This window comes from Paralichthys olivaceus, chromosome 6, assembly GCF_024713975.1.
Source record: "Paralichthys olivaceus isolate ysfri-2021 chromosome 6, ASM2471397v2, whole genome shotgun sequence".
Classification (NCBI taxonomy): domain Eukaryota; kingdom Metazoa; phylum Chordata; class Actinopteri; order Pleuronectiformes; family Paralichthyidae; genus Paralichthys; species Paralichthys olivaceus.
The window spans coordinates 25,480,501-25,493,316 of NC_091098.1; the positions used below are offsets into that span (position 1 = coordinate 25,480,501).

The 12,816-nt window shown below is 44.4% G+C and overlaps 1 protein-coding gene across 1 annotated transcript; it reads left to right on the forward strand.

The window, feature by feature from the left end:
- Positions 1-953: 953 nt before the first annotated feature.
- camk1gb (calcium/calmodulin-dependent protein kinase IGb) lies at positions 954-11,209 on the forward strand. The gene is made up of 13 exons (XM_020104240.2): positions 954-1,291; positions 2,736-2,841; positions 6,487-6,612; positions 6,704-6,778; positions 6,865-7,003; positions 8,020-8,143; positions 8,279-8,354; positions 8,816-8,928; positions 9,068-9,146; positions 9,335-9,422; positions 9,944-10,284; positions 10,365-10,464; positions 10,597-11,209. Exons 1-12 carry the CDS (start codon positions 1,159-1,161, stop codon positions 10,420-10,422), a joined length of 1,458 nt encoding a protein of 485 aa, XP_019959799.2. The 5' UTR covers positions 954-1,158; the 3' UTR covers positions 10,423-10,464; positions 10,597-11,209.
- The last annotated feature ends 1,607 nt before the right edge of the window (positions 11,210-12,816 follow it).

Here is a 12,816-nt window from a genome sequence, read left to right on the forward strand (position 1 = left end):
GTCACGGTGACCTGTCCTTTGAGGCCGAGAGAGAGAGGCAGGCGACATGAGCACCCGATGCAGATTAAAACATAAGCTTGTTAAAGGTCCCCTCTGAAGACCACAGTTTGCTGCTGCAGGCTTATGCAGGCCGACGCTGCAGTGGTGAGAGCATCAGTCTGTGCGAACACCGTCCGGGAGGTTGGTGGTTCGATCTCCGGCTCCTCCACTCCGTCTTCCTAAGTGTCCTCGGGCAAGATACTGGGCCCTCACTCGCTTGCTCTGTAATTCAAACAGTGCGTTGTATGTGTGTGTGAATTAGTGAATAGAACTCGCTCGAAACCTGTTTACATTATCTCTTCATAGATCATCAGTAAGTTTTTCTTCAGAACAAAGTTTGTGTTTCCAGGTTGTGACGCCGGAACACTTTGAACCACTGGGCTCCGAGGAAGATTCATCATTAGAGATTAAAAGAATTAGTATGAAAATGCTTTTTCGTTTGAAGAAGTTGTCACCATTTACTTCAATTGTTTTGGATTTGGACTTTTGGGTGAACTATCCTTTTAAATGTTCACCACGCAGGAATTGTGCGTGGATGTTGGACATGTAATTGGTCCCCTCTGTGTAAATTGTGGCCCCTGACAGAAAAGTCATAGATCCGCCCCTGGAACCTGAGGAAGAACGCACTAAATTTTTGGTGCAGATCCAGGATTTATTTTTCACATTTTCCTTTATTATAATAAAACATTCTGATGCTTTGAGGCCTTTGATATTTAAGAGTCTGTGCAGTTTGGTGCCGATTCAAATAAAAGTAAATGTGGTTTTATAAGCAGACTGCAGATAAATCAAACAGTATGCACCACACTCCTGACTTTATATATTTATATATATATATATATAAAACAAGTCCACTTCCATCTGTGCTGAGGAGCGTGCTCAAACTGTTGTGCGCGTACACCTGCATGCACTCGCTCGCGAGGTGAGTGAATGAATCGTGGATGTTTTGGTTTCGGGGAAGGAGCCGCTCCTCTGCGCAGGACGCACAGGTTCCCATATAAACCTGCAGCATGTGTGCAGAGATGAGGAGCGATGCAGCAGCAGCAGCAGCAGCAGCCTGAGCTGGATCCTCTCAATGAGCACCTGTGAGAGTGTCCGCCCCCCCCCTCGCCTCCTCTCTCCATGGACGTAATCTCCGACCGGACGACAGGTATTAGTCGGGTCCCAGACGCAGTAATCCGTCCAGACCAGGTCGAGCTTTGCTCAGGAGAGTCAGAGCAGCGGAGCTCCTGCAGCAGCAGCGCACAGAGTCCAGGTGAGCCCCACATCACCTCCCATCCCATCTCCAGCCTCTTCTCCGTCACCTGAACCACTTTTATCTGGAGGAATTCAGATCCGTTCATTTTGCAGAGTTGCAGCTCTTGAGGATTGTGTTTGTTGTTGTGGGGTTTTTTTTCCTGCAGAGCGCCAGAGTTGCTTCATTTGTATTCTGAGCGTAATGTTGTGATTCCCTGCTTCTGCTCAGTGACGTTGTCTGTGAGAGCCGAGTGCTTCAAGCCTGAGCTGAATATCTGACCAGTCTTCTGTTTTGCCGCAGAGTGAGATCTGATGCTGCAGCCAACTTGTGGCATGAGAGGAGAGAGAGAAGGAGCAGGGACTCTGTGCACTGAGCTGTCGTTGTTGCTATTGTTGTTATTATCCTCCTGTGCACTGGTGTAAACCCCTGCAGGTAAGAGAGGGAGCAAAGAGCCGAGAATAAGAGATGCTGCTGTTGTTGTGACTCTTGAAAAAAGTCCCTGCATTGAAATGTGGATCAGTGCTGCAGGTTGTGCATCATCACTGTTTGTGCACGAGAATGTAGATTCTCTGCTCCATCGCATGTTCTGACCCAAACAGCAGCTCGTTGAACAAACGACTGCAGTAAAATAAAAGAGGTGAGAGCAGAAGAGCCTCAGAGCTGATCAGTGTGTGTGCGTAGACCTGGTTTGAATCATGCACTGATACGTAGATGTCATGTTTTACAGTTCCGTGTGTCGAGCTGTGATGTTTGCATGTGGATCCAAGCATTTCGTGGCTTTTTGCTTTTGTGTTCAACAAGTACCTTCGTTCTCTGGCGGTCCAGGTTTTCATCCTGCTCGACCTGTTGCATGGTTTGAGTCTCTGTTCCAGCAGTTTGAGCCGTGACAAGGTCAGGCCTCCAGATCAAGAGTCACTAATCCATTATATAAGAGAAAAGAGGGCAGGAAACTGAGCTGCATATCCTGTTCATGTAAAGTTCTCCTAATCCTTCTGTGAGATAAGTCATTAGATAAGTTCTGGAACTCTCTCTCGTCCTGAAACTGGAGGAGTTCGTCATCTGAGCCAAGTTAACATCAGAGCTTTTATTATTGTTGGTCAACTTTTAATCTTGAACACTTTGGGACCAGGCAGTGCAGAAAAATTCCAATGCACTGGAATCTTGCTGCTGCTGCTGATTTCTGAGGCTTATTCCTGCGCAGCAGTGTCGTCCAGTGTTTTCGGAGCCAGTGAGTCAGTTACAGATGAGATTAGTGCTCCAACCTTCTGTCTGCAGGAGGACGCAGCAGCTGTGTCTTTGTCAGACAGTCTGAGCAGCGCAACCTTCATGCCTGCCGTCTCACGGCCTCGACCATAATCCCAGACGACTTTCTGTTTGTGATGATGAGGGCGTCTGGATATTAAGCCAGGATTAATATCGAGCATCGTTCACGTGCCTTTTTCTCTCTCCTCACATCTGAAAGAACCCCCCACAGACGCAGACATGGGACGCCAAGAGGCCGACTACGTGTGGAAGAAGAACACCGAGAACATCCAGGAGGTGTTCGACATCATGGAGGAGTTGGGGTCGTAAGTACATCGCACTCACATTTAAAATTGTTGTTGATCTTGTTGAAGAAAAGTTCACTGAGTTCTAATTTCCTGCTTGGTTTTCTGAATCAGCAGTAGAATTTCTCCCTGTTTTTCTTGTGAGAGTCCTTTAGTGATTGAAGCAGCTGCAGTAAAAAATAGATAATATACATATACAGTATATACAAAGGATTAAAAGGTAGTATGACTGTCTATATACATGTAGAGCATATCATACATGTTGCATATGTATACATCACATCAACAGACGTAACTCTTCAGGGCTGAATTCTATATAATTCATAAATTGAATCCATTGATTTCAGACTCTCTCTCTTCACATTTGTCTTCCACTTGTTGAATGAAGGTAAAATAGGTTTTGACCAGATTCCTGTTTTCAAGCTGCAGTTCTAAGCATCGTCTCTCTCTCTATATTTCTACTGTGATGTTGATAAACCTGAAATACTACATTAATTGATTACCACAATTAGTGATTCATATATCTTCTCACTCAGCCTGGTCGGGGGCTCCAGGCTCTCAACGTGCTGTTTGAGTTTCAGGACAGATTACTGCTTTGATAGGATTGACACGAGGAATCCGTCTTTACTGAAGTCTTAGACAACAAGATGCTCGGGCTGTTAGTCCGACCGTCCTGATGGCTCCGGGCTGTGCAGTCAGCTGAGCGAGCCCTCGTTCAAGTGGTCTTTTTAATTTGTTTGAAAAATAATTAAATTCCTAAATGTTTGGTTCTAACTTCTCATTTGCTGCTTCTCTTCGTCTAATAGACAAATTAATTGATAAGTGAAGTAAGAAAGTGCAACTCAATGGCTAATTTACTAATCCAGTAAATTAGTACATATCGTTTATATTCTTTTTATATTTTTCAGTTTCTTTGCATATTTACTTATTTATTACCTTTACTGATTTTTAAATTGCCCCTAGTGGGACTAATAAAGTTATTGTATCTCATCTTATCTTATTTATTTTGTCTTCTCTTATCTTACAGCCCTTATAAACTAATGTGTGAATGTTTTGCAACACGTCTCTGTATACTACACACACACACACACACACACACACACACACACACACACACACACACACAAACACACACACTCCCCTGTGTTGGCCTGATTCTTGTGAGGTCAGCGTTAATAAGCAGCAGGTCCTCTAGCGGTCCGGTGTTCAGCGAGTGGCTTGAGAGCGGCGGATCAGAGGCCTGCAGTAAATAAAGGTGTGAGCGAGCCAGTGCTGTGACATCAGCGTGTTGTTGGGCAAAACAGCCGGGCTCCGTGCTGAGGGCTGAGGAGGCAGAACACATCAGCCTCGGCTGGAGAGTACAGAACGGTTTAATACGATCTACGGCAAATAACCTCGACTCTCAAACAGCACTCAGGCTCCTCGTGAAATCACATTTCAATTCACCAGGTCCAGATTTTTATTTGGATCTGCACCAAACTGCGCACACTCAAAGTGTAGGAGCCATGAATTCAGTCCCTCAGAAATAATCTTTGTTGTGATATTATCAGATCTGTCATGGTCTGGTATTGTTATTGTTGTTTAAAATAATTTGAATTATGATCCTGGCGATTGGAAAACGTTGGGTCTCGTGCAAACTGGTGCGTGCTTCCGATTAATGCATTTTAAAAATATGTTTATTTGTTTCTTCATTAGTGAAACCATCTCTTTGTCGTATTCTGAGTCACTCATCAAATCTCTTTGTCAGCAACTCAGACATTTTTGTTTACTGCTTTGAAGTTGCAACACATAAATATCAGTCCCCTCAACATTTATTACGATCGAGATGATGAATTATTCTGTTACGCTGTGACTGACGGTGTTAGAGGAAGTGTGATCCTGCCTACCAGCAAACAAACGCAGGTGAAAACACAAGATAACAGAAACTGGGCAGAGACGAGCTTCACCTAAACAAAGTGTTTGAAACTGAAGGATCCAGAAAAAGAGACCTTTTCCTGCTGCAGTGTGATTTTCTATCGTTTCTGTTGAACAGTGACAACGAACAGAGCTGAGCTGCTTCACTGGTTTATTCCATCTTTCCCGTCTTCCGTCTTGAAAGCGTCCAGAGGGAGCAGGACTTTGAGTGGAACAGATACAGCCTTTCCCATTGGGCCTCATCACGCACAGCGAAAACAACATCCTCACGGTTTCCTAGCAACAGGACGCAGCCTCCAACCCCCTGAACGTCTTATGAAACATTTCACTCGACAGTTTTTGAATTTTAAGCTCAGAAAAGTGCTCGTGATGTCTGATTGCCTGATTGCTTTCGTGTTCGGGCCTTGATTGATAATTTCCCCTGAGAGTCACAATAATTTTGCGAGGAGACGCCAGCAGGAAGAACAGCCTCGTCAACCAGGGACAAAATCAGTTGAGCGAACGGGATGTGACGTGCGGGCGACAACGTCCTCATGATGTGACTCAGTCAAACAAGCATCGAGGGAAATAAAGCGGTTATGGTTCACATTCAGTTTTTTAAATAGATAAGACACGAGGTTGCTTTTATCCTCCTGCAGCCGCGTGTTCATTCCTTCATCCCTCCTTCGAGAAGCGGCTCGCAGGCCTCGACACCAAACAACCTGTACCTGTGAGAGCGAGAGCTTGTTGTTCCCGAGGATCAGTGCTGCTGCACATGCTCCGTTTCTGACCTGTGCACCCGAGGCCCTCAGCCTGCCGCCGTTTCCCTTACGTCAGGGATAAGGCGCCTAATCCACCCGCTAGGACAACTATTCCCAGACAGAGCTGAAGATAGCAGGGACACGGAGCAGCACAGTGATAAGTCACTGACATGCGAACAGTTAAACCTCAGAGATCTTCATTACGTCTTAATTGAGCCCCCCCCCCAGATATTTCTTGAAAAGACCGGGAAGGTTCCATTCCTGTGTGATGCAATTAGGCGAGAGGCAGTGACATCATAATTACAAACAGCTCTGACAGGAGCATTCAATCTTTGAGATTTTATTTATGGAGGCAAAATCTGCAGGATTGATTCTCAGTTCATGTTCCGACTAAAACCTGAGTATTTGTACATTGTAAAGTTTCAATCATCTTCTTTCCTCTGCAGATCCGTTTTATATCCGGTTTGTTTAAATCTGCACAGAATTCAAAGTGTATAAAAGACAGTTGGTGGTTTTTCAGGTGTATTTGAGCTTTTTTGATTTTTGTACAGATCCAGATGTTGCCAGTTGCATTGCTAAGCTAAGTTAAGCTAAGCTAAGCTAAGCTAACCATCTTGTGGCTGTAGCTCCGGATTCAGAGTTCATTTAGATCTGAACGCCCTCTTTTGTTTTTTATAAAGATTGTAAATAGACTGTAAGCAGTCCTCGTATCTGTGGACCCGACCCCCGTTTACTTTTTTTTAATGTTCCCTGTAACATGATATCAATCTTTTCCCAAATTATTTGTCAAATTAAAAGCGGGAATTTTTTCCTCATTAAAGCAAAATTTAGTCACATTATTATATCTTATCTTCTTTAATGCGTTTGAAAGTACAGGCCTGCGAAGAAATTGTCAAGGCTGGAAAAGAAAGAAAGAAAGGATTTCATTTGCCACGTAAAATTTAGAAATGCATTTTGTTTTTAGAGTTCAACATTGTCGTCATAGAGTGTGTGTCTGTGTGTTTGTGAACAGAGGGGCGTTCTCAGAGGTTTACATGGTGAAGGAGAAGAAGACGGGGAAGATGTTTGCCATGAAGTGTGTGAAGAAGAAACAGAAGACGGACCTGAACCTGGAGAACGAGATCGCCGTGTTGAGAAGGTGAAGCTTCGACTTTCCTTTCATCTGCTCCGTCTCTGAGTCTGTGGTGAATTCTGCAGAGACGTGATCAAAGTGTTGTTTTCTCAAACAGAATCAAACACGACAACGTCGTGGGGATGGAGGATTTCTACGAGAGTCGGACTCATTACTACCTCATCATGCAGCTGTGAGTTTCCCAGCTGTTAATCGTAGAACTAGAGGAATTCAGATTTGAGGTGACAGAGTGTGATGCCTGTGATTTCTTGGTGCCAGCGTTTCAGGCGGGGAGCTGTTCGACCGCATACTGGACCGGGGGGTGTACTCGGAGAAGGACGCCAGCAGGGTCATCCAGCAGGTGCTGCAGGCCGTCAGCTATCTGCACCAAAACGACGTAGTGCATCGGGACCTCAAGGTACGAACCTGAAATCATTCAAATACGTCTGTTTGTACCGAAAATCTGAACTGTTCAAATGACTCAAGTACATTTTTCAAGAAAAATAAAGTTAAAATTCAGATTTTCACAGATGTAATGAATTAAATTTGAATCCAATGTCAACAAAGAAATATCAAGAGTCATGAACTTGATATATTAAAGACCTGTTTAAACATATTCAAGCCTTTTTAACTATATTTTACTTATTTATATATATTTCAGGGTCACGTGATCTATTCTATCTCACACTGTTAAATTTTATTTGCTTCTTTACTTGTTAAAGAAACTTTAAGCGCTCGTTTCTGTGGATTCGGTTTGTTTAGCTCAGCACAAGTGACTGGGAGCAGGTGAACTCGTCCACCGGTGACAAAACACACCTGCCTGCCCCTGTTTGTCAGAGCAGTGACATCAGAGCTTGTTTGTTATGCGTCTCTGCTGAGGACAGTCATGTCCGGAGGTGTTGTGGTTTCAGGTCGTCCGTCCGTTCGTCCCATTGTTGTGAACGAGGTTTCTCACGAACGCCTCGAGGGAATTTCTTCAAATCAGGAACAAACGTTTCATTGGAGCTTGAGGATGAACTGCTGAGGTTTCGGTGGTCATAGGTCAAAGGTCGCTGTCACTGTGACATCGCAAATTACGTGTTGTTGTTTTTTTTTTCATAATTCAAGAATTAATATCCGGAAGGTCATAGGTCAACTTTCCCTGTGACATCATGATGTTCTGCTCAAACACTGAGGAGCAGATGACGATAAAACCAAGGTTCAGTTGTGGTTCTTTGGACAGAGCCAGGAAACAGTTTGCCTTTAGAGCCGCGCTAATCTTCTCATCTAACTCTCGGCAGGAAAACTATTCCTGTAAATTCCGGATTGATAAGCCCAAACATTGACTTTTAATGGGCAGAGGCGTTGAAACTTTTATCCAAAGTGAAATGTGTGAGAAGGCGATGAGATGTTCGGCAGCGTGTGAACGGCTCTCCTGTGTTTGTCCCTGTGCAGCCAGAGAACATCCTCTTCTACTGCCCGGATGAAAACTCCAAGGTCATGATCAGCGACTTCGGCCTCTCGAAGATGGTGGACAACGACATCATGTCGACCGCCTGTGGCACTCCAGGATACGTAGGTGAGGATGTCTCATGAATGATGTATGGTGGGTCTGAGAATACGAGGACACGCAGCCGCTGTGGAGAGTTTGGACAGGATGTAATATTTATACCTGTCCGTCTCTGGACTCGCTGACATCGTCTGTCACTTTCAGCTCCAGAGGTTTTGGCTCAGAAGCCGTACAGTAAAGCAGTGGACTGCTGGTCCATCGGAGTCATCACCTACATCTTGTAAGTGTGAACCACGACTGCAACACATCAGCAGAAAGAGACGGAAAGAATTTGAATTAAATCTGCATCAATTGTGAATATATATATAATAAAAAACACACACATTTATATATGCTGTATATATATTCAGAACACACCTTGTTTCCCGACCCTCCTCATAATAGTAATAATTAAAAATAAACATAAGAAAGAAGATTAACAAAGAAAAAGACGGTATGAAAATGAAAGTTAATGGTCTTCATCATAGAGAAGCACTGTCCAAAAATAAATTAATAAGTAAGTTGCTGCATTTTCATAAATATTTTAAAAGCTGAAAATGTTCTGACGTCGACCTGCACACAGAATAATGAAGCTGACGCGGCACCACGTTCCAAATGCTCACACTGTTACACACAGATGCACCTTATTGTAGAATATTCAGTACTTTCCGATGTTAATAAATGCTTATCTCATCATCGCAGACTCTGTGGATATCCTCCTTTTTATGAAGAGAGCGAGACGCGACTCTTCTCCAAGATCATGAAGGCGCAGTATGAGTTCGACTCCCCCTTCTGGGACGACATATCTGAATCTGGTAAAGCTGCAGAATATTAGCACGGACGTATTGTGTTGTTGTGTGTCGCCTGCTGCAGCTGCTTCACGTCTCCACACACACACACACACAAACACACACTCTCCCTTTGCTCTGAACTCCTTCATCTCTCTATCTGCAGCTAAAGACTTCATCCGTAACATGATGCAGAAGAATCCCAACATGCGCTACAGCACTGACCAAGCACTCAGACATCCCTGGTGAGTGTCACTGTGAGGACTTATAAGAATAATTCTAATGAAGGCTGACAATAGGAAACAGTTAAAAAGCAAACAATAAGTAATGCTCCTTAGATTTTCTTATAATGTCTTTAACGATGGAAACAGATCCGTCGCAGGATTAAATCTAACGTGGAACAAACGTTGTTCTCCGTCCTCTCTTTTTTCAGGATAATCGGAAAGACGGCCCGCAGCCAGGACATCTACTATTCTGTCAGCGTTCAGATCCAAAAGAACTTCGCCAAGTCCAAGTGGAAGGTCAGTCCTCATTGATTTCTTGGCCTTGATGCGTTAAACTCCTTTAGGAGCTGCAGTTTATAATAGATTAATCTTGAGCCTACCTAAGTCCTTCCTGATTAAGGCCAGTTTAATAAGATATTGTTCTGTAATCGAGGCCAACGAATGTAGATCGAGGGCGAGTCTCAGTTATTTGCAGTAATAAACAGGTGGAGATGGATTCTACTTTTCCTTCTGTGACATTTCAAAAATGTACTTTTTGAGTTTTCGTGACTCAACATGATTCTCAGCCTCCCGGAATAAATCAAAAAACGTTATTCGTCCCCAAAGAAGCAAATAAAAGTGTCACCCACACACATAAAGGACAAGAGTAGATACGGACAAAGCTAAAAATACAAAAAAACAAGTGTTCACATTAGAAGACGCCTCCTCAAGTACGACTCAAACACTTTTGTGAGCCTGCAGGAATGTCCCTCAGTAGAGAGCATGCTCCCGTCCTGCAAACGCTCCGTGTCTCACAGGTGTCTCCGTTCCCTTCACAGCAAGCCTTCAACGCTGCCGTGGCCATCAACCACATGAAGAAGCTGCAGCAGGCCCACTCCGAGCAGACCATGAGGCAGACCAGCATCCCGGACATCAAGGTCATCGACCTGTCCTCCCCGACAAAGACCCGCAAGCGTCTCGATCCAGACAAGCTTGAGCCGGAGGTCAGCGGGGGGGCGCGGGGGACGTGTCACATGCCCCTGCCCACGAGCCACATCGAACCCAAGAGCCATTACCAAACGCTGAAGGCCAGTCAGAGCCAGCGCGGCGCGCATCACGCTCCCTCAATGGCCGAGCAGGGCAAACACGTGTACCACTCCGAGCCCGCCAACCTCAACGGGTTCGTATCAGCTTCTGAGTTGTGACCGTGCGACTGAAGTGGGACGCACCTGTGACTCACACTGTCCGTTGTACTTTCAGGTATTGTAGGAACCGTGACGGTAAGACTGTGCAGACCGGAGTTTGCTCAGTGATGTGAAGGCTGCGAGAGGTTGACACGGAAAAAAAAGCATTTTACTCGGTAGGTGCAAGGAAAACGACGGAATGTGTATTCTGATCAAACACAGTAGAACAACAGGGAAACTGTTAGTGTTCTGTTCCAGCTCGTTAAAGTCCACTGGGTCTCACTCTGAGTGTGTTCCGCCCCCTGCAGGTCAGTGTTGCCGTGCTCACTCAGCATGCAGCTGTTTTGTGTTGGCAGCTCCCCCTGGTACCGCGAGCGAGAAGTTCGTCTGACGGACCCGAGCAGGTCTGCGAGGTCCACACAGGCCGTGGGACATTTTTATTTTGGAACGAGTGCCTATGAAGCTTCCCGACGCACAACCACACACACACACACACGCACACACACTTTGATTCACAGGGTAGACTTCAGTTGAGCAGTTATTCAGAGGACCGGCCCTCGTAGACGGGGGACGTGACGTGTTGCTCGTCTTGAGTGTGAAGCGGTCGCTGATCTCAGGAGTCGCAGAGACTGATTTTGCAAATCCTGACTTGGGATCGGGTTGATTTCATTTCACTGAGCAGCACTTTGATGTCCAGGTTTGTAGATTTGTGAATACGTGTCATCGAGGAGAAGATTCACGAACAGATTTTCCCGCCGCGCTTCATCCCTCTGTGTGCAAAGCTTTACTCTGTAGCCGACCTGCTTTCGTGAGCACAGTAGAATATTTACACCGACAAACTGCATGCTTACCTCCTCCGATGATAACCGACTGTTGTGAAGTTGTGTTGTGTTCTATCTTTTCTATAAGTTTCTTTCTTTTGTTTTAAAAAAAAAAGTAACGACGAAAAGAAAACGAGTTGACGAATCGTAAACAGTGTAAATGCCACAAGTACAGTTTATCCAAAACTGCCACAGTATACACAGTACACGCTGATATACGTTCTCTGTACTAGACGTCCACTTCCTGTACGTGCTTCATTCAGTGTCTCAGCTGTGTAGCTTTGTATCGATCTAGTAAAATATGGATTCCTGTACGCTCATCAATAAAGTTTATGCAAAAACTTTCGCTTCCATTTTTATCTTTCCACTAAATGTTCCCTCTTGATGTCTCCAGAACGTCTCGGGACTAACTCACCTGAAAACCACGATACCTGATAAATATATTATAATAATAATTTGGTTTTGATGATAAATCTGGAGCAGAACTGTGTTCAAAGTTCACTGTGCTTTGGAATTTAAAAAAATGAATGTGAGTCTGAATCAGTTAATGTGTTTAGAACAAGACTTTTTATTAATTAATGTTTTACTTGTTATTCATCATTATTTTGAATAATAGACGTTAATACCCCCCACATGAGAACGAACAACTTTAAGTATTTAAAAACTACACAGAAAAACTGAAAACTTTTGTTGAATCAAAATGCAAATTTAAGAATTATAAATTCTTCTAAACTTAAAGTAAAGTTTTGCATTAACAACAAAAAAAGAACCGACTTTTTATTCTGTACCTGATTTTGTGACCTGACCGTGTTTCCCTAATTAAACCAACCTCCGAGCCAGTTATCCGGCTTCAGTAGATTAACAGCAGGATTAGTAAAAGCAGTGTATTTAGAGCAGCAGGTAAATCACACTAAACCAATAGATACACATCATGACAGAAAAGTATTACCTGTACTTTTACATGTACTTTTACACAGACAAATCCCTGTGTATCCTCACCCCTCCTCGGCCCTCCTCGGCCCCCCCGACACTCTGCGGCGGACTCGATGAAGGCCGCGGTGCAGACAGTCCGCCCATTCAGGCAGAAGAACCCGGAGATGTGGGGCGAAGGTCTCCGAACAGGCTCGACCTCTTCCCAGCAGCAGGATCATTACTGACGGCGGAGCTGAGGAGATGTCTGAGGAAAGTTTCTGCTCCAGATGTGACAACGAGTTTGTCGTGAATTCACATTTCATCACTTCAGAGCAAAAGTTCACACGTGGGTTTTGACATAATTTATTTGTTTTTGTCTCTTTTCTGTTTTTTTCTGCAACGTTTTTGTTTTGGCTCATTTTTAAACCAACATGCAGGCGTCTGGTGATGTTGACCAAGTTTTTTCGCCGAGTGCTCGTGACACGTCTCTCTGTGACAAAGATCAGACGCATTTCACAACTCGCTCGTCTGACTTTACTCCCTCCTCCCTCAGGGAACGAGGTCAAAGGGCAGAGAGCTTCATGCGGACACACACACACGCACACCATGACTTCAGGGGACATTACAGTGACTCACAATGATGCCCTAACCTGAACCTGAACCTCATCTAGTCTAAAATCTGTCTCGATATGGGGACTTTCATTCTGTCCACATAACAAAGACAAACCCCAACATTCTAACTGTGTTTACAGATTAATGTCCCCACAACATGAGTAACACCTTCATCTCATGACG